Here is a 27,448-nt window from a genome sequence, read left to right as displayed (position 1 = left end):
TGGAATATGGTGGAGGGGGGCACCGCAGACGGCTAAGAGATCAAGAGATCAATTGTTGTGTCTATGGGGTGTGCCCCCAGGCCACATGTATAAAGGAGTGGAGGAGGGGGGAGACGGCCGGCCCCTATGGCACGCCCTGGAGGAGTCCTACTCCCACCGGGAGTAGGATTCCCCCCATTCCAAGTAGTAGGAGTAGGAGTCAAGGAAAGGGAAGAGAGAAGAGAAGGAAGGAGGGGGCGCAGCCCCTCCCCCTAGTCCAATTCGGACTAAGCCTTGGGGGGCGCGCAGCCTCTCCTCTCTCTTTCCCCTAAAGTCCAATAAGGCCCATATACTCCCCGGCGAATTCCCGTAACTCTCTCGTACTCCGAAAAATACCCGAATCACTCGGAACCTTTCCGATGTCCGAATATAGTCGTCCAATATATCGATCTTTACGTCTCGACCATTTCGAGACTCCTCGTCATGTCTCCGATCTCATCCGGGACTCCAAACTACCTTCGGTACATCAAAACACATAAACTCATAATACAAATCGTCACCGAACGTTAAGCGTGCGGACCCTACGGGTTCGAGAACAATGTAGACATGACCGAGACACGTCTCCGGTCAATAACCAATAGTGGAACCTGGATTCTCATATTAGTTCCTACATATTCTACGAAGATCTTTATCGGTCAAACCGCATAACAACATACATTGTTCCCTTTGTCATCGGTGCGTTACTTGCCCGAGATTCGATCGTCGGTATCTCAATACCTAGTTCAATCTCGTTACCGGCAAGTCTATTTACTCGTTCCGTAATACATCTTCTCGCAACTAACTCATTAGTTACAATGCTTGCAAGGCTTATATTGATGTGTATTAATTACCGAGTGGGCCCAGAGACACCTCTCCGACAATCGGAGTGACAAATCCTAATCTCGAAATACGCCAACCCAACAAGTACCTTCGGAGACACCTATAGAGCACCTTTATAATCACCCAGTTACGTTGTGACGTTTGGTTGCACACAAAGTGTTCCTCCGATAAACGGGAGTTGCATAATCTCATAGTCATAGGAACATGTATAAGTCATGAAGAAAACAATAGCAACATACTAAACGATCAAGTGCTAAGCTAACGGAATGGGTCAAGTCAATCACATCATTCTCTAATGATGTGATCCCGTTAATCAAATGACAACTCATGTCTATGGCTAGGAAACTTAACCATCTTTGATTCAACGAGCTAGTCAAGTAGAGGCATATTAGTGACACTTTGTTTGTCTATGTATTCACACATGTATTATGTTTTCGGTTAATACAATTCTAGCATGAATAATAAACATTTATCATGGAATAAGGAAATAAATAATAACTTTATTATTGCCTCTAGGGCATATTTCCTTCAGTCTCCCACTTGCACTAGAGTCAATAATCTAGTTCACATCGCCATGTGATTTAACACCAATAGTTCACATCACCATGTGATTAACACCCATAGTTCACATCGTCATGTGACCAACACCCAAAGGGTTTACTAGAGTCAATAATCTAGTTCACATCGCTATGTGATTAACATCCAAAGAGTACTAAGGTGTGATCATGTTTTGCTTGTGAGAGAAGTTTAGTCTACGGGTTTGCCACATTCAGATCCGTATGTATTTTGCAAATTTCTATGTCAACAATGCTCTTCACGGAGCTAGTCTAGTTAATTGCTCCCACTTTCAATATGTATCCAGATTGAGACTTAGAGTCATCTGGATCAGTGTCAAAATTTGCATCGACGTAACCCTTTACAACGAACCTTTTGTCACCTCCATAATCGAGAAACATATCCTTATTCCACTATGGATAATTTTGACCGCTGTCCAGTGATCTACTCCTGGATCACTATTGTACTCCCTTGCTAAACTTAGTGTAGGGTATACAATAGATCTGGTACACAGCATGGCATACTTTATAGAACCTATGGCTGAGGCATAGGGAATGACTTTCATTCTCTTTCTATCTTCTGCCGTGGTCGGGCTTTGGGTCTTACTCAATTTTACACCTTGTAACACAGGCAAGAACTCTTTCTTTGACTGTTTTATTTTGAACTACTTCAAAATCTTGTCAAGGTATGTACTCATTGAAAAAACTTATCAAGCGTCTTGATCTATCTCTATAGATCTTGATGCTCAATATGTAAACAGCTTCACCGAGGTCTTTCTTTGAAAAACTCCTTTCAAATACTCCTCTATGCTTTCCAGAAAATTCTGCATTATTTCCGATCAACAATATGTCGTTCACATATACTTATCAGAAATGTTGTAGTGCTCCCACTCACTTTCTTGTAAATACAGGCTTCACCGCAAGTCTGTATAAAACTATATGCTTTGATCAACTCATCAAAGTGTATATTCCAACTCCGAGATGCTTGCACCAGTCCATAGATGGATTGCTGGAGCTTGCACATTTTGTTAGCACTTTTAGGGTCGACAAAACCTTCTGGTTGCATCATATACAACTCTTCTTTAAGAAATCCATTAAGGAATGTAGTTTTGACATCCATTTGCCAGATTTCATATGTGGCAATTTGCTAACATGATTCGAACAGACTTAAGCAACGCTACGAGTGAGAAAATCTCATCATAGTCAACACCTTGAACTTTGTCAAAAACATTTTTCGACAAGTCTAGCTTTGTAGATAGTAACAGTACTATCAGCATCCGTCTTCCTCTTGAAGATCCATTTATTTTCTATGGCTTTGCCGATCATCGGGCAAGTCAACCAAAGTCCACACTTTGTTCTCATACATGGATCCCATCTCAGATTTCATGGCCTCAAGCCATTTCGCGGAATCTGGGCTCATCATCGCTTCCTCTAGTTCGTAGGTTCGTCATGGTCAATTAACACGAACTCCAGAATAGGATTACCGTACCACTCTGGTGCGGAACGTACTCTGGTTGACCTACGAGGTTCAGTAGTAACTTGATCTGAAGCTTCATGATCATCATCATTAACTTCCTCACTAATTGGTGTAAGCATCACTGGAACTGATTTCAGTGATGAACTACTTTCCAATTCGGGAGAAGGTACAATTACCTTATCAAGTTCTATTTTCCTCCCACTCACTTCTTTCGAGAGAAACTCCTTCTCTAGAAAGGATCCATTTTTAGCAACGAATATCTTGCCTTCGAATCTGTGATAGAAGGTGTACCCAACACTAACTTTTGGGTATCCTATGAAGACGCACTTTTCCGATTTGGGTTTGAGCTTATCAGGATGAAACTTTTTCACATAAGCATCGCAACCCCAAACTTTAAGAAACGACAACTTTGGTTTCTTGCCAAACCACGGTTCATAAGGTGTCATCTCAATGGATTTAGATGGTGCCCTTTTTAACGTGAATGCAGCTGTCTCTAATGCATAACCCCAAAACGATAGTGGTAGATTGGTAAGAAACATCATAGATCGCACCATATCTAATAAAGTACGGTTATGACGTCCGGACACACCATTACGCTGTGGTGTTCCAGGTGGCGTGACTTGTGAAACTATTCCGCATTGTTTCAAATGAAGACCAAACTCGTAACTCAAATATTCTCCTCCACAATCAGATCGTAGAAACTTTATTTTCTTGTTACGATGATTTTCCACTTCACTCTGAAATTCTTTGAACTTTTCAAATGTTTCAAACTTATGTTTCTTCAAGTAGATATACCCATATCTCCTTAAATCATCTTTGAAGGTCAGAAAATAACGATACCCGCCGCGGGCCTCAACACTCATCGGACCTCATACATCAGTATGTATTATATCCAATAAGTCAGTTGCTCGCTCCATTGTTCCGGAGAACAGAGTCTTAGTCATCTTTGCCCATGAGGCATGGTTCGCAAGCATCAAGTGATTCCAAAAGCACATCAGCATGGATTTTCTTCATGCGCTTTACACCAATATGACCTAAATGGCTGTGCCACAAATAAGTTGCACTATCATTATTAACTTTGCATCTTTTGGCTTCAATATTATGAATATGTGTATCACTACGATCGAGATTCAACAACCCATTATATCGGGTGTATAGCCATAGAAGGTTTTATTCATGTAAACAGAATAACAATTATTCTCTAACTTAAATAAATAACCGTATTGCAATAAACATGATCAAATCATATTCTTGCTCAATGCAAACACCAAATAACATTTATTTAGGTTCAACACTAATCCCGAAAGTATAGGGAGTGTGCGATGATGATCATATCATTCTTGGAACTACTTCCAACACACATCGTCACTTCACCCTTAACTAGTCTCTGTTCATTCTGCAACTCCTGTTTCAAGTTACTACTCTTAGCAACTGAAATAGTATCAAATACCGAGGGGTTGCTATAAAAACTAGTAAAGTACACATCAATAACATGTATATCCAATATACCTTTGTTCACCTCGCCATCCTTCTTATCCGCCAAATACTTGGGGCAGTTCCGCTTTTAGTGACCAGTTCCTTTGCAGTAGAAGCACTCAGTCTCAGGCTTATGTCCAGACTTGGGCTTCTTCACTTGAGCAGCAATTTGCTTGTCGTTCTTCTTGAAGTTCCCCTTCTTCCCTTTGCCATTTTCTTGAAACTAGTGGTCTTTGTCAACCATCAACACTTGATGCTTTTCTTGATTTCTACCTTCGTCGATTTCAGCATCACGAAGAGCTTGGGAATTACTTTCGTCATCCCTGGCATATTATAGTTCATCACTAAGTTCTAGTAACTCGGTGATAGTGACTAGAGAACTTTGTCAATTACTCTCTTATCTGGAAGATTAAGTCCTATTTGATTCAAGCAATTGTAGTACTCAGACAATCTGAACACATGCTCACTGGTTGAGCTATTCTCCTCCATCTTGTGGGCAAAGTACTATCAGAGGTCTCATACCTCTCGACACGGGCATGAGTATGAAATACCAATTTCAACTCTTGGAACATCTTATATGCTCCATGGCGTTCAAAACGTCTTTGAAGCCCCGATTCTAAGCCGTAAAGCATGATGCACTAAACTATCAAGTAGTCATCATATCGAGCTTGCCGAACGTTCACAAAGTCTGTATCTGCTCCTGCAATCGGTCTGTCACCTAGCGGTGCATTAAGGACATAATTCTTCTGTGCAGCAATGAGGATAATCCTCAGATCACGGATCCAATCCGCATCATTGCTACTAACATCTTTCAACATAGTTTTTCTCTAGGAACATATCAAAAATAAAATAGGGGAGCTAAACGCGAGCTATTGATCTACAACATAGATATGCTAATACTACCAGGACGAAGTTCATGATAAATTTAAGTTCAATTAATCATATTACTTAAGAACTCCCACTTAGATAGACATCCCTCTAATCATCTAAGTGATCACGTGATCCAAATCAACTAAACCATAACCGATCATCACGTGAAATGGAGTAGTTTTCAATGGTGAACATCACTATGTTGATCATATCTACTATATGATTCACGCTTGACCTTTCGGTCTCAGTGTTCCGAGGCCATATCGGCATATGCTAGGCTCGTCAAGTTTAACCTAAGTATTCTGCGTGTGCAAAACTGGCTTGCACCCGTTGTAGATGGACGTAGAGCTTATCACACCCGATCATCACGTGGTGTCTGGGCATGACGAACTTTGGCAACGGTGCATACTCAGGGAGAACACTTTTATCTTGAAATTTAGTGAGAGATCATCTTATAATGCTACCGTCAATCAAAGCAAAATAAGATGCATAAAAGATAAACATCACATGCAATCAATATAAGTGATATTATATGGCCATCATCATCTTGTGCTTGTGATCTCCATCTCCGAAGCACCGTCATGATCACCATCGTCACCAGCGCGACACCTTGATCTCCATCGTAGCATCGTTGTCGTCTCGCCAATCTTATGCTTCTACGACTATCGCTACCGCTTAGTGATAAAGTAAAGCATTACAGGGCGATTGCATTGCATACAATAAAGCGACAACCATATGGCTCTTGCCAGTTGCCGATAACTCTGTTACAAAACATGATCATCTCATACAATAAAATATAGCATCATGCCTTGACCATATCACATCACAACATGCCCTGCAAAAACAAGTTAGACGTCCTCTACTTTGTTGTTGCAAGTTTTACGTGGCTGCTACGGGCTGAGCAAGAACCGTTCTTACCTACGCATCAAAACCACAATGATAGTTCGTCAAGTTAGTGTTGTTTTAACCTTCTCAAGGACCGGGCGTAGCCACACTCGGTTCAACTAAAGTTGAAGAAACTGACACCCGCCAGCCACCTATGTACAAAGCACGTCGGTAGAACCAGTCTCGCGTAAGCGTACGCGTAATGTCGGTCCGGGCCGCTTCATCCAACAATACCGCCGAACCAAAGTGTGACATGCTGGTAAGCAGTATGACTTGTATCACCCACAACTCACTTGTGTTCTACTCGTGCATATAACATCAACGCATAAAACCAGGCTCGAATGCCACTGTTGGGGAACGTAGTAATTTCAAAAAATATCCTACGCACACACAGGATCATGGTGATGCATAGCAACGAGAGGGGAGAGTGTGTCCACGTACCCTCGTAGACCGAAAGCGGAAGCGTTAGCACAACGCGGTTGACGTACGTCTTCACGATCCGAGTACCGAACGTACGGCACCTCCAAGTTCAGCACACGTTCAGCTCGATGACGTCCCTCGAACTCCGATCCAGCCGAGCTTTGAGGGAGAGTTCCGTCAGCACGACGGCGTGGTGACGGTGATGATGATGCTAGCGACGCAGGGCTTCGCCTAAGCACTGCTACGATATTATCGAGGTGAAATATGGTGGAGGGGGCACCGCACACGGCTAAGAGATCAAGAGATCAATTGTTGTGTCTATGGGGTGCCCTCTGGCCACGTGTATAAAGGAGTGGAGGAGGGGGGAGAGGGCCGGCCCCTATGGCGCTCCCTGGAGGAGTCCTACTCCCACCGGGAGTAGGATTCCCCCCATTCCAAGTAGTAGGAGTAGGAGTCAAGGAAAGGGAAGAAAGAAGAGAAGGAAGGAGGGGGCGCGGCCCCTCCCCCTAGTCCAATTCGGACTAAGCCTTGGGGGGCGCGCAGCCTCTCCTCTCTCTTTCCCCTAAAGTCCAATAAGGCCCATATACTCCCCGGCGAATTCCCGTAACTCTCCAGTACTCCGAAAAATACCCGAATCACTCGAAACCTTTCCGATGTCCGAATATAGTCGTCCAATATATCGATCTTTACGTCTCGACCATTTCGAGACTCCTCGTCATGTCCCCGATCTCATCCGGGACTCCGAACTACCTTCGGTACATCAAAACACATAAACTCATAATACAAATCGTCACCGAACGTTAAGCCTGCGGACCCTACGAGTTCGAGAACAATGTAGACATGATCGAGACACGTCTCTGGTCAATAACCAATAGCAGAACCTGGATGCTCATATTGGCTCTTACATATTCTACGAAGATCTTTATCGGTCAAACCGCATAACAACATACGTTGTTCCCTTTGTCATCGGTGTGTTACTTGCCCGAGATTCGATCGTCGGTATCTCAATACCTAGTTCAATCTCGTTACCGGCAAGTCTCTTTACTCGTTCTGTAATACATCATCTCGCAACTAACTCATTAGTTACAATGCTTGCAAGGCTTATAGTGATGTGTATTACCGAGTGGGCCCAGAGACACCTCTCCGACAATCGGAGTGAAAAATCCTAATCTCGAAATACGCCAACCCAACAAGTACCTTCGGAGACACCTGTAGAGCACCTTTATAATCACTCAGTTACGTTGTGACGTTTGGTTGCACACAAAGTGTTCCTCCGATAAACGGGAGTTGCATAATCTCATAGTCATAGGAACATGTATAAGTCATGAAGAAAGCAATAGCAACATACTAAACGATCAGGTGCTAAGCTAACGGAATGGGTCAAGTCAATCACATCATTCTCTAATGATGTGATCCCGTTAATCAAATGACAACTCATGTCTATGGCTAGGAAACTTAACCATCTTTGATTCAACGAGCTAGTCAAGTAGAGGCATAGTAGTGACACTCTGTTTGTCTATGTATTCACACATGTACTATGTTTCTGGTTAATACAATTCTAGCATGAATAATAAACATTTATCATGAAATAAGGAAATAAATAATAACTTTATTATTGCGTCTAGGGCATATTTCCTTCACTTATTGCAACGACTGTGTGGTATGTCTGGTTGGAGAGGAGGCGTTTCACGCATGAGGAGAAGCTACTCAAACCAGCCAGGTCGGCTCGGGAGGTACGGGTGCTATCCTCCCTGATGCAAAGGGTATCTTCATTTCTGTGTCTTGCAGCGACATTCCGTTCGTCGAGGATGCAGCATCGGCAGAAGCACGGGGACTCAGAGATGGCTTGATCTTGGCAAGTGACACAGGTTGCAACAAGCTCACTATTGAGGCAGATTGTATGGATGTCATTGAAGTGATGCAGAATGGTGGAAATTCTCTAGGACCTGCAGCAGCACTCTACGAGGAATGCACCTTTTTATGTCGAAACTTTACTTCAGTTAGTTTTCATCATTGCCCTAAGGAGGCCAATATGGCGGCAGATGCTTTAGCTAGTAAATCAGAGTGCTCCCGTACTATTGTTTGGCAATCGGAGCCTCGGGACTTTCTGGTTGATGTTCTTTCAAACGATGTAAGCTTGTTTCCACATGAAATATAAACCGTCATAATGGCATACCCTAGAAAAAAGAGGTAATCTTTAGTTCTTCGTCCGGAATTACTCGTTAGAACTGGATGTACCTAGATCTATTCTAGTTCTAGATATATTCATTTCTACGACAAGTAATTTCGGATGAAGGGAGTATATGTGTAGTGATCGATGTCCACGAGAATGCCACCATTTCACCAAGATCACTTCAAAACATGAGGAACGACGGCGACATTGCCATGCCTCTGGACAAGTAGGATGTAGCTATATGCTAAACACAAGAGTTCAATACAGATCGGGATGAGTGTGATGTAGTGGCCTTACATTAATCAACACTGTTGTCGGTGTTTAGCAAGTGCAGATACCACTCCTGTTGCGACGATGGTAGGACAGGTTACGGACCGTGCTCCCTAGCAAGCATAACTGCTGGACATTCTTCCGACAGGCTCCTACGACCTGTCACCCTCGAAGTGATCCGTCATAGACCTTTGGTCTTCGAAGAAAGTGAAAATAGACGAAAATGGCCCTTTTCTGAAACATCAACACAGTGAAAATAGACGAAAGTGACTTTTTTCTGAAACTTCAACACAAAATGGCTCCAATCTGAAAAGATTTCACAAATTAGCCCTATTTCGCATGACGCCCAAGGCCAATGACGGAGCTATGCTGATATCTGCCCCCCCCCCCCCCCCCCCCAACTCTGAAATATTTGTGAAGAAATTTTTTCTGAGGAGGCATAGATTTAGAGAAAAATAGTTGTTGGCCCCCACAGATTTTCATGATTTGCCTTTAGCCCCCCGAACCTTTTGCCTAGCTCCGCCACTGGCTGGGGCGCCATGCTTCATAGCAATGACGCCCTGGCCTAGGCCGCCCATGATAGCGACACGTAGCATGGCGTCCCGGACAAAAGCATCATGCCTAATAGCATGGCGCTCTAGCCCGGGGCGTCGTGCTATCTAGCATGGCGCCCTAGTGCCGGGCGTCATGCAAAAGTAGGGATGGCAATTGGGACAATCCCCTATGGGGATACCTACAACATCCCCATCCCCATCTGTTCCCTATCATTCCATCCCCATCCCCGTTTACATGACTGGGGATAAAGTTCCCCATACACATGCCCCACTGGGGAACGGGGCCCCATTAGGGTCCCCATCCCCGTAAACAAATACGCATATACATAATATGACACCCTATAATCAACATACATAAATGGTGTTGTCCTTGTCCTGCTAATGCATATCTAGGTCGTACTTACTTCTTGGTCATGGTGGCAGCTGAGATGAGGACGTAAGATAGGTTTAAGGTTTTTTCTCAGAGTTTTTTTTGTTTTTGCAAGTTTGTTTGTGAATATTTTAAGGTTGACCGATGTGTCACAGTTACTAACCGGGTCCCCGATGGGTATTGGGTCTGGGGAATAGGATATCGTCCCCATCCCCGTTGTACCCTATGAGGAATAAACTAGTTTTGTAATCGCCACCCCCTAATAGATGAAATCCCCGTGGGTTTGGCGGGTATGGGGCCCCATTGCCATCCCTATGCAAAAGGGCCAGTTTGTGAAATATTTTCAGATTAAGCTTATTTTGTGTTGAAGTTTTGAAAAACGACCACTTTCGTCTATTTTCACTTGAAGGAAAACGTCGACTGTATTTCCTATCACACACCAATCGATCCGGCCGGCCAGCAGTGAGAGATGGATCGATGGCGTCGATCTGCTGCTAGCCTGGTACAACCGGTCGATATGGAAGGCCTTCCTGTCACGCCTTTCGGTCGGAGGCAGATATGAGGTCGCATTCTTCCACGTCAGTCAGTACGTGTGGATCGACGATCAGTTCAAGAAAATTCCGACGATCAGGTGTGAGCATTGTTGCTGAACTCATTGCACTTCTGCTAGAGTAGAAGCTATCACTAGCTCGGCCGGCGTGCCGCGTGCATGCACGCATGGCCCCGCCTTCCGGGCGGTACACTCAGGTCACCGGCCCATGTTGCTCGATCGCGTTAGACCGGCCCATGCGTCCACTTCCGTTTTCAAATAATTATTATTTTTTGTTTCTCTCTCTATAGAATTTAGAAACGTTCTAAATACTACTCTCTCCAATCCAAAATAAGTGCCGTGGTTTTAGTTTAAAAAATAATTTTTTGAAAAAATATTACTATTATACTAACTGTACCATAGGTAGCTTGACCTGTATTTAAAAAAATATACATCATGCTTTCTAGAACGTGTCCAAGAATTAAAATGTTCATGAATTTTAAAAGTTTTCCATCAACTCAAAAAATGTTTGAAATTTAAGAGGCCGTTCGTGGATTTAAAAATTATTCATGAGCACAAAAAATGTTCATGAAATAAAAATGTTTGCAAATTTATAAAAATATCCATGAACCCGCAAAATGTTCAAAAAATTCAAAAATATTGGCGAAATAAAAAATGTTTGTGAATTTAAGAAAATAGTCACAAATTTGAAAGCCTCCTAACTATTATTAGAGCATTTTATTATTAATTTAACATCTCCAGAAACATTTTTCACCTACATATTATTTATAGATAATATCCGGTATTGCCCGATAAACTCTGAAACACTTCCGGTTCCTCTCAAAACTATTTTCGGATATTAGTGAAACTACTTCACGAATATTTCCTCGTTACTCCCGTCCTACTAATACTCTGCATATCATGATTACCTTAAACTTGTGACCCTGTAGATTCGGTAAAACATAGAAATGTACAGAACTCCTTTCGTTCAATGACCGATAGCGGAACCGTGTACATCCATATTGATCCGTATGAGTACACAATGACATTTGAGTGAACCTTTGGTTATCATGTGGTATTCCCTTTGATTTGCGATACTTCACAAAACTTTGTTACACACATGCTCATTAGACCGGTCTCCTTGTTACCGGTTTCGTTATTCTTTCTCATTAACATGTTCTGGCATCGCCGTGACATAGTCGTCTGTGTCTGTCTAGACGATGACAGACGTCGTCACATCAAGAGGGCCCTAAGAATATCTCTAGATCGTCGGAGGGGAAAATTCCACTCTCAGCCTATCTAGTCCCTTGTCAAACTTTCCGACGACCCTGTAAATTGTCGTTATGATCACCGTGTTACAGATGACGCTTCGGCAACCCCAAAGATCATCATACGGTAAGAAGTGACTACGATACTCTCATGGTCTAAGGAAGAAAATCACACTTTAACACTCCATGTTATAACAATTGACTTCTGACGATATTATTTCAAAGTATAACAAATGAGTTTGGGTCGATTCAATATAATCGTTCTTTCAACATTATATTCTCAATGTTTTTTAGGACTATCGTTACACTTAACGATATCCAAAAATCCGAAAAGCAAGATCATCAATAATAGTACAATATTATTGCATCTAAATCGACCCATATGTCCTCATTATTTTGATAATAGGTGCCAATATGAAATGTTATTATCATACCAGGCTGAAATCTGTAAGCTTTGGCCAATCCTCTTCAATTAACACAACCAAAATATATGTGATCGACCTCATTATAGATCTTAGATTTGAAATTGAAACCATCTTTGGTCTTGAGGACGGTGGTCATCTTAGTCACTTCTTCCCTGTCGCGGAGGAAAAACTTGTCTTGGACAAAAGGTCTTGCATGGCAAGGGATACACTAGTCGAAATATTAAAAAATAAAAATTACACTTTAAAGCAGAAACCATATATAATACATGCCTAAGAACGAAACATGTGCCAACAAATATTAATACTGATTATTACCGTATAATATTTGTAGTCACTTTGAAGCGTGAGGAAGAAGCCTTCATTGTTGTTAGGTGAGGATCGTCGCACATACCCCTAGTGTCGCAACAATAGGGGCACGTACTCTTCCATTTTGTGTTTCAGATAATTAAAATCAACATAAAAATCGGCACGACCTTTGCTAAAAATGGACATATGGAGTGCCAGAAATTTGACGATGTGAAACTAAATCTACGTTTCGCCAAAACATTGACAACTCTATAGACATTCCCTGCAAAAATGAAATATAGCGTGAGACACTTCGCGAGCAACACAATGCAATCATATCAATCATATCAGTCATGGTCAGAACACTGCTAGTAATTGTATGTCAATATATATATGACAGAACTAGACCTTAACCGTTGTTTGGATAGGTTCTGGCCTGCTAAACTCATGAACTTACGTAGTTATGGCCACAATGGCCCTGATTGAGTAATACAACTACTTTACGCACAACAATAAAATCCAAATATTGTATAACATCTTGTCATATATATTTGATAGCCTTCTACTGCCGGATCCGGAGGGGGGCGGGGGTAAGGTGGGCAGTGGCCCGCCCTGAGATTACCCAATAGCCTTTATGTTACCAATGCTTTGGTAGAACCTATTTGTCGCGCACAGGCGGCACATAGACAAGGCCACGCTTGAAGCGGACCGAGGTGGGCTGCCATGTTCACGTGCATTTTTTGTGTTATTCTCGGTGGCTGGCTACTGTTTGTTTTTCTTTCATTTTTTTCCTTGTGTGATTTTTTGTTTTTTTCTATTTTTTTTGTTTTTATTTTTTATAATTCAGTTTTTCTTCTTGCACATTTTCTTTTTAAAGTTTTTGCATTATAAATATTTTCCTAATATATGTGAAAAAATTTCAACTACACACAGATATTTTTTAATATACAGTGAATTAATTTTATTCACATACACTTTGTATATTTTTTAATATATTATGAACATTTTTATATACAGTAAAAGTTTTTCAATATATAGTGGACTTTTTCTCCAACACACTGAATTTTTTAAAATACACACTGAACATTTTCTTAATATTGCTTACATTTTTAAAAATTGTTATTTTTATTTGGATCGCTCACAAAATGAATGGTCGGATATTTGGAAAACTCTGACTAGAAATGTGAAGAGGAGCGAACCAACCTGTGGTTGGATGGTTAGAGGGACTGTGGTATCCCCAGTTCACCAGGGTTCAAGTCCTGGTGCTCGCATTTATTCCTGGATTTATTTCAGGATTTCCGACGATGCGCATTCAGTGGGAGGAGCCGTTCCCGTCGATGACAAGGTGCCTACGGTGAATTCGTAAATTTCAAGATGATATGCCGGCTCAGTTTTTCGGAGGTGCTTATAGGGATAGGGTGTGCGTGTGTGCGTTCATAGGGGTGAGTGTATGCGTGTGTATATGAACGCTTGCGTCTGTATTGTGTTCAAGAAAAAAAAAGAAACGTGAAGAGGAAAAAGGAAAGCAAACCTGAAGGTGCCAGAGTGGGCCGGCGGATTAGCGAATCACCTCAGGCGTCGCATCTTCTGTTTGATGCCTGCAAGCGTCCAATAGGAGGACACCTATGCTTTCTACGCACAGGGCCGGCTCAAGGATTTCGAAGGCCCTGGGGCGAATTTCACCAATGGGCCCAACAGAGATTTTTTTTGGTCGATACACGAACAAATACATATATTATAAAGTCATAAACAGTAGTATATTTTCATTAGAACCAAATACCTGATATATTTTTCTTGCCTTTGTTCGAACTCAAGTATCATAGAAGCTACAATGAAAAACGAATATAGAAATAGCATGCTAGCAAACCTCCAGAATTCATGAGAAGCGAGATTTCCGTGCATTTTTTGACGCAAAATCATCAATGACAATGTCAAGATCAATACTGTCCAACATATTCTTCTCGATGCAGCACATGGCCAAACCATTCAATCTTTCTTGGGACATTGTTGACCTCAAATAATTTTTCAGTAATTTCAGTTTTGAGAAACTCCTTTTAGCTGATGCAACAGTGACATGTACAGTCAAGAGGATACAATAAGCAATTGAGACATTTGGATAACAATCCGCAGCTCTAACAAACTCAAATATCTGATCCGCTGACATGAGTGTGTTTGGCAATGTCATCTGCAATACTTTTAGTTCAGAAACAAAATCATCTAAATCAACTTCTGCTGACTTACCATGAGTGAAAGTGTTGACAAAATTAGTGCAACATTTTCTTAGATCATTATCACCCAACAACTTCAATTCTTTTGAGTTGAACAAGAATCCAAATATGCTCCCAAATGACTTCAGTTCCTCAAATCTACTAGTCAAGGAAGCAATTGCAACATCAATCATCACCAGAAAGTATTCAACTCTAAATTATTCCACCTCAATTTCTTGCGCTTCTTGATTCTGGTCATTTTCTTCATTGCCATTCATTTCATCAAATTGTCTTTTCTGGTAATACGGTGCTTTACAGGAAACAAAGGCTGTACACCCATGTCGATTGCAATAGATCTCGCAATATCCAAGCTAGTAGGAAAGCCTTCATTTCTGTACTTCTCAAAATATGAGATGGCACCTTCAATCTGTTTAAGAGTAACATCAATACACACGAATTTAGACTGCAATTTCTTACTCACCATGTTTACAGTGAACAAAACATCATGCCAGATGACCATGCCCAGTATAAATTCAAATTTCTCAAGTGCACTAGCCAAAGATTTTGCGTCGCTCTTAGTCTTGGGGTCATCAGTAGAAGTTCTCTTCAATTCCAATAAAGCTTTTCTTAACTCAGGTGCTTGATATCTGATAGCATGAACACTCTTTATTCGACTCTCCCATCGCGTGTTACACAAAGACTTAACTGTCATTTTTGGAACATGATTAAGCAATAGCTGCCATCTTTTAGTAGAGCTTGAAAACAATATGTAAATTCTTTGCACAACACCAAAGAAAGTTATAGGTTTACCGCAAGATTTTGCCATATCACTAAGACTAAGATTCAGGCTGTGACAAGCACACGGCATGTACAATGCTCTTGGATTAGTTGCAAGCAATCTGCTCTGTACCCCTTGGTTTTTCCCCTTCATGTTCGAACCATTGTCATACCCTTGTCCACGAACATCTTGAACATTCAAACCAATAGATTCAAGTGTATCTATTAACACATTATAAAGTCCAAGTCCCGATGTATTATCCACCTTCATGAACTCTAGAAAAAACTCCTCTATTTTTGTACTGGCACTTGACATGTTTACACATCTCACAATTAGAGTCATTTGTTCTTGATGGCTCACATAGGGGTACAGTCTAAAATGACAGAGAAATACCTTGCATCCTTAATTATCTTCAAGAGAGAATCTTTAACCGTGCGAGCAAGACGGGAAATTAACTCATTCTGAATATTATGGCCAAGATAATGATGATGGATTTCATTATTATGAATGCGCCGAAGATGCTCTTGCATTACAGGATCAAATTCTGCCATCATTTCAATTACTCCCAAAAAGTTCCCATTGTTATCTTGATATAATTTCTCATTTGCTCCTCGAAAAGCCAAATTATGTTTAGCAAGAAATTTCACAGCAGCAACAATTCTAATCAAAACTTGTCTCCATCGCTTCTTCTCCCTTGCAATCTCTTCTTGCAAATCTTTATCAACTGTTTCCTTCTTACTTAGCCTCAACCTTACCTCATTCCAAGTATTCATGTTAGTGATGTGCTCAGCACCATTCTCATGTAATTTGAGCTTCTCACTAAGATGTTTCCAATCCATCAATCCCTCGGATGCTAGCAAACTTTTGCTGTTCTCAGATTTGAACAATTTGCAGCAAAAACAATAAACTTTATTCACATGTTTAGAGTACACTAACCACCTCCGATCACTGGCCTCACCATTCCTTAGCTGTCTTGAGTAGTAAGCATATGAAAAATGCCTGCCTTTCTTATCCACGGGAAACACAAGATTGTACTCCCTTGTAGGTCCTTTTTCAATGAGAATATCTCTTGATTTATTGTCAAGAATATTCCAAGTTCTAGGATCAAAAATATCAAAAGAAGAAGCCTGCTCATCTATGTTTCCATGGCCACTAAATTTTCCGGTGCTCTGATTGGCATCAACATCGGCACAATTTTCCTCAACTGCATTCTCAGTCTGATCTGGTTGTTCGCCATTGGTGATATATAATTGCGCAGAATTCGTAGCAGCATCCTTCCTCAGCACGAATTTATTCATAGCCCCTTTCTGAGATCGAACTAACTTCTCTACTCGTTTCTTGTTAGTTCTTTTCTGATGACCAGATAGATGCTTTTTAGGCAACATGACTACACTACCAATGGATGCAGCTGCAAGTGATGAGCGATGCAAAGAAAGAATCAGACACCGGATTGAGATTTTAGACTAAGAACATATAGCACGAGAAAATAGAGTCGCCCATCAGGGTTTCATAGAAATAGAATTTTGATCTGAGATTACCTCTTGATCTTGATCTTTCTGACAATTTCTTGCCTGAGACGGACACAACGTGATCAGGGACCTAGCGATTTCAGTGATGCAGTCAGGCCATCGGCCGGTCAGGGACTCCGGACTGGATCAGGACGACCGGACGAGACGGCGACTGGATCAGTGCGTGAATCAGATCGAGAATCGCTGGAAAGAAAAGGAAAAGACGATTCATGACGATTCTTTTCCATGCGTGGCTGGCTACCTTCCTGGGCTTGCTGTGCGCCTTGGGCAGATGGGCCTTTTTTCTCTCTCTACTATGTCCCATACGTGTACATACTCTATACCAGATATGGGCCCCTATTTCGGCCGGGCCCCGGGCCGTCGCCCCTACTGCCCTGGGCCAGAGCCGGCCCTGCTACGCATGGCAAATGAAGAGGTAATGTTTCGTATTGTAGCTTTATAATCTTCATCCCAAATTATTTGTCTTATTTATTTAGATATATATGTATCTAAATTCATATCTAGAAAAATTTAAGACAAACAGTTTTGGACGAAGGTAATATATGTGTAATGATATCCGTCCACCAGAATGGCAGCATTTCACCTAGATCACTTCAAGACATGACGAAGTATGACGGAGGTGGCTACATGGACGGGTTGCTCTGCATTGGCCCCAGGCGACCGGCTGAACCTCTCTTCCTCAATAAGAGTTTGTCAAGCCATCATCCGCAGGGCGACACCCAATCGCAAGCGAGGCGTAAGATCATGATCTTGCTGGTGGCCTGGGAGCTCCGTAAGGAAAGAAATGCTGCTGTTTTCAAAGACAAGATACCAAATTCATCGAGCATGATCGAAGTTATTAGATGCAATATGGAGCAATGGCGAATCGCAGGCGCCAGAGACGTAGAGACCCCGTTTAGGGATAAGATCGCGAGTTAACACCCTAGGGTTTTTTTCCCCTGCCTTTTTCTGTTTTCTTTCACTTTTATCCGTGTACCATGATAGCTTGATCACCCTGGTTTCCGCATGCTCTCTGCTAAATCAATGAAGTCGGTGAGCCGCGTCTTAAAAAACAAAGGGTATGATGAACGAGGCGACATTGCCATGCCTCTGGATTCGTAGGACGTAGCTATATGCTAACCACAAGAGTTCAATACAGATTGAATACACAGATTGCCTTGCCATGATATTGTTGGTGCTTAGCAAGCGCAGGTACCACTCCTGTTGCGACGATGACATGATGACAGTTTACGGACCGTGCTCCCTAGCTAGGATAGGGCCGCTGGATATTCGCCCGACAGGCTCCTACGACCTGTCACCCTCGAAGCGATCCGGCATGGACGTCTGGTCTCTGAAGGAAAACGACGACTGTATTATCTATCACACTCCATGGGCGCGCCCATGTCGACCGATCCATCGATCCGACAGTCGCGGCAGCGGCGTACCGGTCCTGGCCGGCCGGGCAGCAGCGATAGATGGATCGACGTCGTCGATGTGCTGGTACAACCGATCGATATGGAAGGCCTTCCTGTCGCGCCTTTCGGTCGGAGCCGGATATGGGGTCGCGTTCTTCCACGTCAGTACGTGTGGATCGACCATCACCTCATGGAAATTCTGGTGATTTGGTGTGAAGCGTTCGGGCATTGCTGCTTGAGCTCATCGCACTTCTGCTCGGGACGAAGCTGTCAGTCGGCCCGTGTGCATGCACGCATGGCCCCGCCTTCCTTCTGGGCGATACAGTCAGGTCACCCATGTCGCTCGCGTTAGACCGGTACATGCGTCCACTTCTCATTTTCTAATAATTACTACTTTTCTATTTTTTGCGAAAATGACCAGATCTATTATAAACATTCACCGAAGGTACAAAGCACCTCAAATATAATACAAAATACATCGAGGTCCATGGACCACCGAACAACCATTGCCGCCGACGCGCCGCTCCCATACCAGTGCCGGCCTGACTTGTCAATGACAGCTAACAAATCTTCATGCACGTGACCTTAAGGACCAGCGCCCAGGAGCCATAGTCGTCACCGTTGAATTCTTGAATCGGTCTGAAGAACCTGACATCAAATATCGTCGCACGAAACCCTAACCTCGTCGTCCCAAGGAGCTTGCAGGAATCTACGCCGGAGCTTCGTCTAATCTGTCCCAACGGACGAACATGAGGAGGATCAGAGCCCGAAAGACTGTCTCGAAGGAGCGCTGCCATCCATCCAAACACCGCCCCTGTGAGGGCTAAAACCCTACCTATCTACTAGCGGGAGTCGAGACACCAGGATTCTTCTCCCCGCCACCGGCCACCGGAGCGGCAGGCGGATGGGAGGCGAATCTACAGGCTCACCGGCGTAGATCGAGGTTACAAAGGCTTTTCTCAAGTCGCCTTGCGAGAGAGAAAATCGATAGTATTTAGAAATGTTCTAAATACTACTCCCTCCGTCCCAAATTATTTGTCACAGAAATAGATGTACCTAGAACTAAAAATACGTCTAGATACATCAATTTTTCCGAAAAGTAATTTGGGACGGATGGAGTATTTTTTTAGTAAACATATTTCTCTTATAGTAACTGTATCTTAAAAAGTGTTCCTCATGCCTTCTAAAAAGTGTCCAAGAATACAAAAAATGTTCATGAATTTCAAAATTGTCCATGAACTCAAAACATGTTGGCAAATTTGCAAAAACGTTCATGAATTTAAAATATTTATGAACTCAAAAATTATTCACAAAATAAAAATGTTTACAGATTTGACAAATTATTCATGAACACACAAAATGTGCAAACATTTCAATAATGTTCGCTAAATAAAAATGTTTCTGAATTTAAAACATAGATACAAATTAAAAAAATCTTTGTGAAGTTTAAACAATGTTTACAAATTTATAAAATGCTCGCAAATTTTACAAAAATATCTGCAAGTTTGAAAAAGGTTTACAAACTTTGAAAATATCACAGACTGAAAAAAGCTCATGTATTTAAAAAGTGTCCATGGATCCAAAAGTTATTTCAAATTTCAAAAAATATCCACAAGTTTGAAAAAAATTCATGAACCTAAAAAATATTTTCAAATTAAAAATATGTTCGCAAACTCGAAAGATGTTTAACATGCATTTAAAAAGTTTAGCCTATATTGAAAAATACTCACTGCACATTCAATAATATAGATCACGTCACATACATCACATACCCTACGAAGGCTTCAGCGAAAGGGGGTTCATTCGCTTGAAATCTGACTTGATCCAGGGAAGCGATTTGACAAGGTTTTGATTCGTTCTTAGCAAAAATCTAACGTCGCAATACCAGAGTTCTTTCTTTACTTTCAAGAACATAGATTCCTCATTCAACCCGGGTCATGACCAATAGTGGATATCTCGCATATCTAGAGTCCAGCATCTCCTACTCAGCCCAATACTGAACTTTAGCATTAAAGACAGTGTCCTTCTTTTCAGTCAACTGCTATTTGGCGCTTCAGGCGCCACTTAGAAGAGGTTTTACAAATGGCGCATACCCTCCGACATCACCTACGTAGGAAATGGGCTGGCCCATTTAAGTTTTCTTCTTCTTGTTCGGACAGCGCGCATAGCGCCCATGCAGCCTTCGCATGCCGTTGGTGTTTTACGATTTTGGAAGCTTCTAGATCTTTCCTAGACTACTTTTCTTTGGGGTTTTTTCATTTCTCTTCTTGTTTTATTTTGTCATGTGTTTATTCCTCTCATCAATTTTTTCAAATCCATAAACACTTTGTCAGATTATGATTGCTAGATCGTTGAACTTTTTTCATATTTGCAAAATAAAATAAAATTCATGATTTATTTTAAATTTCATGATTTTTTAAAATTGATATTCTTTTTCAATAATTTCAAATTCACGAATATTTTAGCAATTTATGGACTTTCTCAAATTTGTGCACTTTTGAACAAACTGATGTACTTTTTTGAAATTGGTGAACTCTTTACAATTTGCCAATATTATTTCAAATTCATAAATTTTCCTAATGCATGAATGTTTTCACATTCATTAATTTTTTACCTGAGCTTTTCAAATTCTCATGAAAAATTCTCAAATCCAAAAATTTGTTTGAAACCCATGAATTTTTTCCCAATCCATGTACTTTTAAAAATTTATGAACTTTTTCAAATTCAAAATCTATTACAAATTTGTGCACTTTTTTTAAATTCGCCAAGTTTTTCAAATTATGCAACTTTTTTTTCAAATCCGTGAACCCTTTTTGAAATTTGTGAAATCGTTTACAATAATACATCTAGCTGGTTTTTTAACAATAGAGCAACTCCTGAAAAACAATATGCCGAGCGAACACACACGTGCTATCTTTTTTCAAACCGACTGGAAAACTCTGGCCAATTTTTTCATTAGAGAAAGCCAGGCTTAAAAAAGCAAAAAATAGTACCAAGCGCATGACGATCGTGTAATCAACGACTATTACCGGACTACGGCCCACCTCTATACCGCGCGAGCCCCACCTTCAGTGGTAGCGCCTGAAGCACTGAAGAGATGTTCTATTCTTTTCATGAATAACCAGGAAGAAGAAAATCTCGAATTCAGAATTGAATGCCGTTCTATTTCCTAAATGAAGAGATTTCTGATATACGTGAATCACCAAGGAAACAATGGTGGGAAGGCATAAAAAATCATTTACTGGGCTGGCTCCCGTGGAAAATACATGCGGAAGAGCAATTGTATCAATTTTACTCCCTCCGTAAACTAATATAAAAGCGTTTACATAACTACTTTAGTGATCTAAATGCTCTTATATTAGTTTACGGAGGGAGTACCTTTTTAGGGGAAATGCTATCCATTTTACTCCCACCTGTTCCTAAGATGGTCGAACGATGCATCGACGTCGAGGCATGGGCTAGGCCCATTTACTGGATTCTGGCACAGATTTGGTGAGTCTTTTATGATGCTTTTTGCGGTAAGTGTGTTCTTTTGATTTTTCTTAACTTTTCTTGGTTTATTTTTTGGAGTATTTTCTTTCTCTGTTGTTTTAAATTAGTGGACAATTTGGAAACTATGAACATTTTAAATCCGAGAATGTTTTTCGAACTTTTGTTAACATTTCTAAATTTATGCGCATTTTTAAAATTTAGGATTCTTAAAAATACACAAATTCATGGATATTTTTAATGCAATTACATTTTAAAGTTTGTGAGTTTTTTGTTTATTTTTAAAATTTCTGAGGAATTTCATACAGTTTCTAAATTCGAAGAAATGTTTTTCAAGATCCTGATTATTTTTTATCAGGAAATATAAAAATATTTTAAAATCATAATGTTTTCCCTTTTTTAAATTTCTAAAATTCAGTTGATTTTATAATTTTGAGAATAAAATTGTACTTATTTTTAAATATAGTTGTAATCGTAAAACCAATACAAGAAAAGAAAAACACTAGGTAGTGTACCGACCCCGAGATGTCAACGTGGCCAGCGCACTTGCATGCATCATCTGCATTTCCCCTCCAATTTGACGCAGTAAGCGCGTATACATCGTTCAGTGGTGGGAGTTTTTGTGCTTGTCGCCTACAGCACCCCATCATGGGCTGGCAAACAGATCACGGTAATGGGGGTTTTCCATTGTTTGACACCTCTTCTATTGCTTTGTTGTTTTATCTATTTTTGTTTAACTAGGACAATGCCCGTGCGTTTCAATTGGATATGAATATTTTAGTATGTTAGGTTCTAATTTATCTATCCATATTAATGCAATTTATATAAATACATGTTTATTAAATTATGCCCACGATTTACCTTAATAGTTTGGTCAGAAGCTTGGTAAGTAAATTAAGCTGAAATTGGTTCGAAATGTAAGTACACAAAAATTTGAGTTGGAATTGTTGCATGTTTATTCAAAAATGGCAAACTCCGAGGGTACCTTGGAGTCGATATACTTCGGTGGCACCTGGAACCAAGTCTTACGTAGTTTCGCACACTACCTTCCCTAGCCATTACACGAGCTACGTTTTTTGCCAAGCGTCACACCCAGCCTACTTTAAACTCGTTAAAAGTTTTTAGTGATTTGATTTCCTTCACCAAATGTCTGTATGGCGAGAGATCCCATGTATGGTCACCGATCTTGCTCACCGTCGCGATGAGCTTGTGAATTTCTCCTTTGCCAATAGGATCGCCCGCCGGCATGGTACGAGCTCCACAAGTTCTGGCTCACCAACGGAGGGGGATGACAACCCCCCAGCCCCCCCACCCCCCACCCCCACCCCCCCAAGGAAGCCACCATGATGATCCCTGAGGACCACAACTCATGTGATTAATTATCATACATGGAAGGTTGGACAAAGGGGCATAAGCGGTAGAGATTTTTTTTCCAGCTTTCCTTCTTATATATATCATAGTGTGAAAATTATATATATATATATATATAAAATATTTGTTTTTTATAAAAAATATTTAGGGTTAAAACATAGTTCATACACTCCCTCCATCCCAAAATGTAAGGCGTTTTTTCACACTATGATAGTATGGGAAAACCTTTTAGATTTTGAGACGGAGCGAGTAATATTTTTTCAAAATATTCACAGTGCAATAAAAATGTTCAACATTATTTAAATAAAATGCTCATATAACGAAAAAACAAGGAAAGGTAAAGAAACAAAAAAAAGAAGGAATGTAAAGTGTGAACGCGCGGTTTGAAAAAGTGTGGCCATATGATCAATGTTTCAGAACAAGCAGCATAGATTCAGAATCCACGGCAGAGCCACCGAGACGGTAACATTATGGAAGAAAAAAGTGTAGTAGAAGGCAACTAGCCAACAGCTGGCATGTTTGGATTGAGCCCAAATTTGTCATACAAAAATATTGGCATCCATCCAAACAGTGACCCAATTTTTGGTCATTGCCAACAAAACGCCTATTTTTGGCAGCAACCCAAACTCCCAGGCAGCATAGCTCAACACAAGAAAATGCACTGGTAGATCAGAAGCGAGTAAACCACTAAATCCAACAATAAAATTATGTATAGAAAGGAAAGAGACATACATGCACCAAGCACCAGCCCTACAGTAAAATGGCAGTAGCTAACAGCAGCGTAAACAGACCTCACCAGCCTGAAACAAATATGCTGAGCACATATGATTAAGATAGCACACCTTGAAACCTATTCCAAGCAAAAAAGAGAATCAAATCCTGGACACACAGCCAAGCTCTTTTCTCAGAAATGGCGAGAACCAATGAGAGTATGAAACAAAGTACTTGCCAACTTTTTCAACAATAGCTGTATTGAAGTGGTAATCTGACACCCAAGACATTGGCAGTAATCAAATAACTTGTCAGTTGTCGCTGTAGTACCAATCAGACACTAGACGTTGCAAAGCACCGGATCACAGCTAGCTTCCCAAATGATGCAGAATTAGCATTCAAAACTGAAACCATGGCTTTCGTGCTTTTCAGCAATGCAAAACTGAAAGTAAACGGGGGAGAACAGTAGAACAGTTCTGACTCACAGAAGCTCCATTCTTCATAACATGAACATGGTGTTCAAGATAGCATAACAAGCATAAGCGCTACTTCCGCCATCGAAATTGTTCGGTTTTACTACGAAATAGGAAGAAGAAAGAACAAAAGACATTGCTCATTTGGGTTAGATGTGCAACGATAGGACATGTGCAGCTCCTCATTTTGAGTAAAACTGACAAAGAACAGCTTAACAGCGGAGCCACGCCAGAAGTAAATCGATAAACCCACAGACAATAAAAGGGAAACAAGACAGCCATATTACCGTAAAACAAGACTAGCCAATGGCAGCATAAATAGATAATCACCAGCCTTCCAACAGACCACAGCATGATGGTTAAGATAGCACATCTTGTAACCTATTTCTACAAAAAATACCAAATCCTGGACATAAAAATAGCAGCCAAGCTCTTTTATCCAAAATGGTGAAAGCCAGTGCAACAAAGTTCTTGCTAACTTTTTCAACAATAGCTGTAGTGAAGTAGCAATCAGACACATGACGGTGGTAGTGACCGAATTACTTGTCGCTGTCGTAAACAATCAAACACAAAATTACGCTGAGCACCAAACCACTGATAGCTTCCAGAATTTTGTGCTTTTCGACAATGGAGAACTGAAAGTAAACAGGGGAGGGTATAGTAGAAGTGTAGAACAGTTCATAACATATATACATTATATTGAAGATAGCATAACAAGTACCAAATGTTGATAGCACAAGCACCACTTCCTCAGTCCTAATAGTTCAGTTCTACTACGACATAGTAAGAACAAGTAGCAAAAGACATGGCCCATATATGGGATAAGACACTCCAGCGGCACAGCAAGCAAGGAGGCCAAAGTATTATAGATAGAGCACGGCATCTTATAGAAGTATTGTGAACGGAGGCTCCTCGTTCACATCATCTTGTCGTTTCTCAAACAATGGAAGTGAAATCATGCTCTCCTGGAGGCGATGCCTAGTGAGTTTCAAAGGTTTTGCAAACTGACTCAAAATGTTTTCATGGTCTTTGCTTTCCACATTTCCTAAAAACACACCATCAATGCCACAATGCAATAGACGGTAAGGACCATGTTGGATCAACAGCTCACGGCCATTGATCACAGCCATCATAGGGACATGCTCCACACTCAAATTAAGCGGCGGTGATGCCTCCATCACCCGCAAGTCAATCCGGTATCGAAATGCCCACGTCTCGGCATCATAGTCCTGCAGCACCCAAAGGTCTAGAGTGACGCAGTCGCCGGACGTGCGGCGCAAAGCAAGGTCGCCACCAAGATCGAACAATAACACCATGTCACCCGGCAACTGTGCCGGGTGGCTCATCTGCTGGAATGTCTCGGTCACGGTGTCGAATACCGTTATGCTGAGGCCCAGTGCCCAGTGCAGGCCACCACGATGGTGTACTGGTGGGCAATCCGAGGACCGGGTAGCGGGAAAATTCCTTAGATCTGTCGGCCATTGAACACATCTCGGCTGGTCAGATCCCACCGGGAGGACGAAGTAAGCAGGCGGCTTTACCGTGGCGCCCCTCGCCATGGGTGCCGAGTATATCGCCCAGAGCACGCGGTGCTCTCCGGACAATTGGTGCCGGTAGAAGGCGACGACGGTGGCGGCGGTGAATCCTTGCCGCAGTGGAGGATGTGACAAGGAAGCGCACTTGCGGGTGGCCGGGTTGCAGATGTAGAAGCTGGACTCCCGCGACAGGATGAGGAGGCCATCGCAGGCGGCGTGGTGTATGACGGAGAAATCGGAAACTGTATGGCAGGTGTACCGGATGACGGGCCAGATCTTGTGATCCCCGGCGGCGGCGAAACGGGAGAGTCCCGCTTTGTGTCGCTGGATGATGGGGAGCGACGGCTGGCGACGGTGGTTGTCCAGGATGAACTTGTCGGTGGAAGTGGCGGCGCGCCACGACTTTTGGACGGCGCGGCAGCGGAGCACGTGCTTGGGCGACAGCCGGACCAGGATCTCGTCGGCGACGAGACACACGGGGAGATCGTTCAGCACGGTGGCGCCGCTGCTGCCCGGCATGCTGGCTGCTCGCTGCGTTGGTAAGAGAATAAAAAAGAAAAAGAAGTATTAGTACGGATTTGGCGCAAGAAGATGAAGCAAAACATTAGCGTCGGCGATAACATAGTAGAAAAGGAAAACGAAAATAGGAGATGGGGCGAGCAGCGACGACGGATTGAGAGCAACAAAGAATTGCTTGGGCGATCTACAAATCGAGACAAGAGGATTTACCTTGTGGCGGACGGTCGGCCGGCCGATTTTCCAGCGGGGAAGAAGGGCTCCGGCAAGCAATGGGCCGTGCTATGGTAGCTCTTGAGAGTTGAGACCTTGGGAGGGGGCAAGCGAAACCGGTAGAGTTGAGCGCCGCCTGGTGGCAAATTTTCATGTTTTGACCCTTTTGTTGAAGTTTATCCAGATCTGACCCGTTTGAATTTTTTTTTAATCTGACCCTCTTTTCTACCATCATAGGGCTCGACGGTAGGATTACATAGCCTACCGCCATGACCTTCGGCGGTAGGAGACTAATCTACGTCAGCAGCGTAAACGGCCGCCGTCCCCCTCCATCCCACCCTACCGCCGCTGGTCCTGGTGGTAGCCTGTCTGATCCTACCGCCAGGGACCCTGGTGGTAGGGTGTGGACAATTATAAGCCGCGGGCCGCCCGCCCCGCCCCCTTCTCCCCCCACCCAGCCGCCCCCAAGAACAGAGGAGTTCTTTTCTCTCGCCCCCTCTCTCATCTCCTCTACTCCCCCTCGGATCTTCTTCGTTTCTTCACCGTTTTTCGGATCAAGATGGCCCTGAAACGAAAAAAGTAAGCTTCTTCGGTCCCTTCAATTAGTTTTATTCAAATAGCTTCCGATTCGTCGCATTATTTGATTCAAATCACCCATATTTTAAAACTAGATTTAAATCTTTTGTACCCTAGGATTGTTTTTGGTTGATTATAGATGTTCTATTGTGTTCTATTGTGTGGACAGTTATAAGCCAAGGTTATGATCCATATACTTGTGTGCCCAACCGAGCACACTATTCACAGTAAAGAATATTGTT

At 42.0% G+C, this 27,448-nt stretch overlaps 3 protein-coding genes across 3 annotated transcripts; all 3 read right to left on the bottom strand.

Annotated features, from left to right (window-relative positions):
• Nucleotides 1-14,290: 14,290 nt before the first annotated feature.
• Nucleotides 14,291-14,815, bottom strand: LOC141042599 (uncharacterized). The gene has a single exon (XM_073511441.1). It carries the CDS (start codon nt 14,813-14,815, stop codon nt 14,291-14,293), a length of 525 nt encoding a protein of 174 aa, XP_073367542.1.
• Nucleotides 14,816-14,895: 80 nt separating this feature from the next.
• Nucleotides 14,896-16,697, bottom strand: LOC109744705 (uncharacterized). The gene is made up of 4 exons (XM_020303852.4): nt 15,793-16,697; nt 15,432-15,700; nt 15,103-15,326; nt 14,896-15,048 (listed from the first exon to the last, which is right to left on the bottom strand). Exons 1-4 carry the CDS (start codon nt 16,695-16,697, stop codon nt 14,896-14,898), a joined length of 1,551 nt encoding a protein of 516 aa, XP_020159441.2.
• An 8,361-nt stretch (nt 16,698-25,058) lies between these two features.
• LOC109744706 (F-box protein At5g49610-like) lies at nt 25,059-27,000 on the bottom strand. Its single transcript, XM_020303853.4, has 2 exons — nt 26,631-27,000; nt 25,059-26,432 (listed from the first exon to the last, which is right to left on the bottom strand). Exon 2 carries the CDS (start codon nt 26,418-26,420, stop codon nt 25,251-25,253), a length of 1,170 nt encoding a protein of 389 aa, XP_020159442.1. The 5' UTR covers nt 26,421-26,432; nt 26,631-27,000; the 3' UTR covers nt 25,059-25,250.
• Between the last annotated feature and the right edge of the window lie 448 nt (nt 27,001-27,448).

This window comes from Aegilops tauschii, chromosome 3 (genome assembly GCF_002575655.3).
Source record: "Aegilops tauschii subsp. strangulata cultivar AL8/78 chromosome 3, Aet v6.0, whole genome shotgun sequence".
NCBI lineage: Eukaryota > Viridiplantae > Streptophyta > Magnoliopsida > Poales > Poaceae > Aegilops > Aegilops tauschii.
The sequence above is the reverse complement of the archived record's forward strand: the minus strand, read 5'-3'. Positions and strand labels throughout refer to the sequence as shown.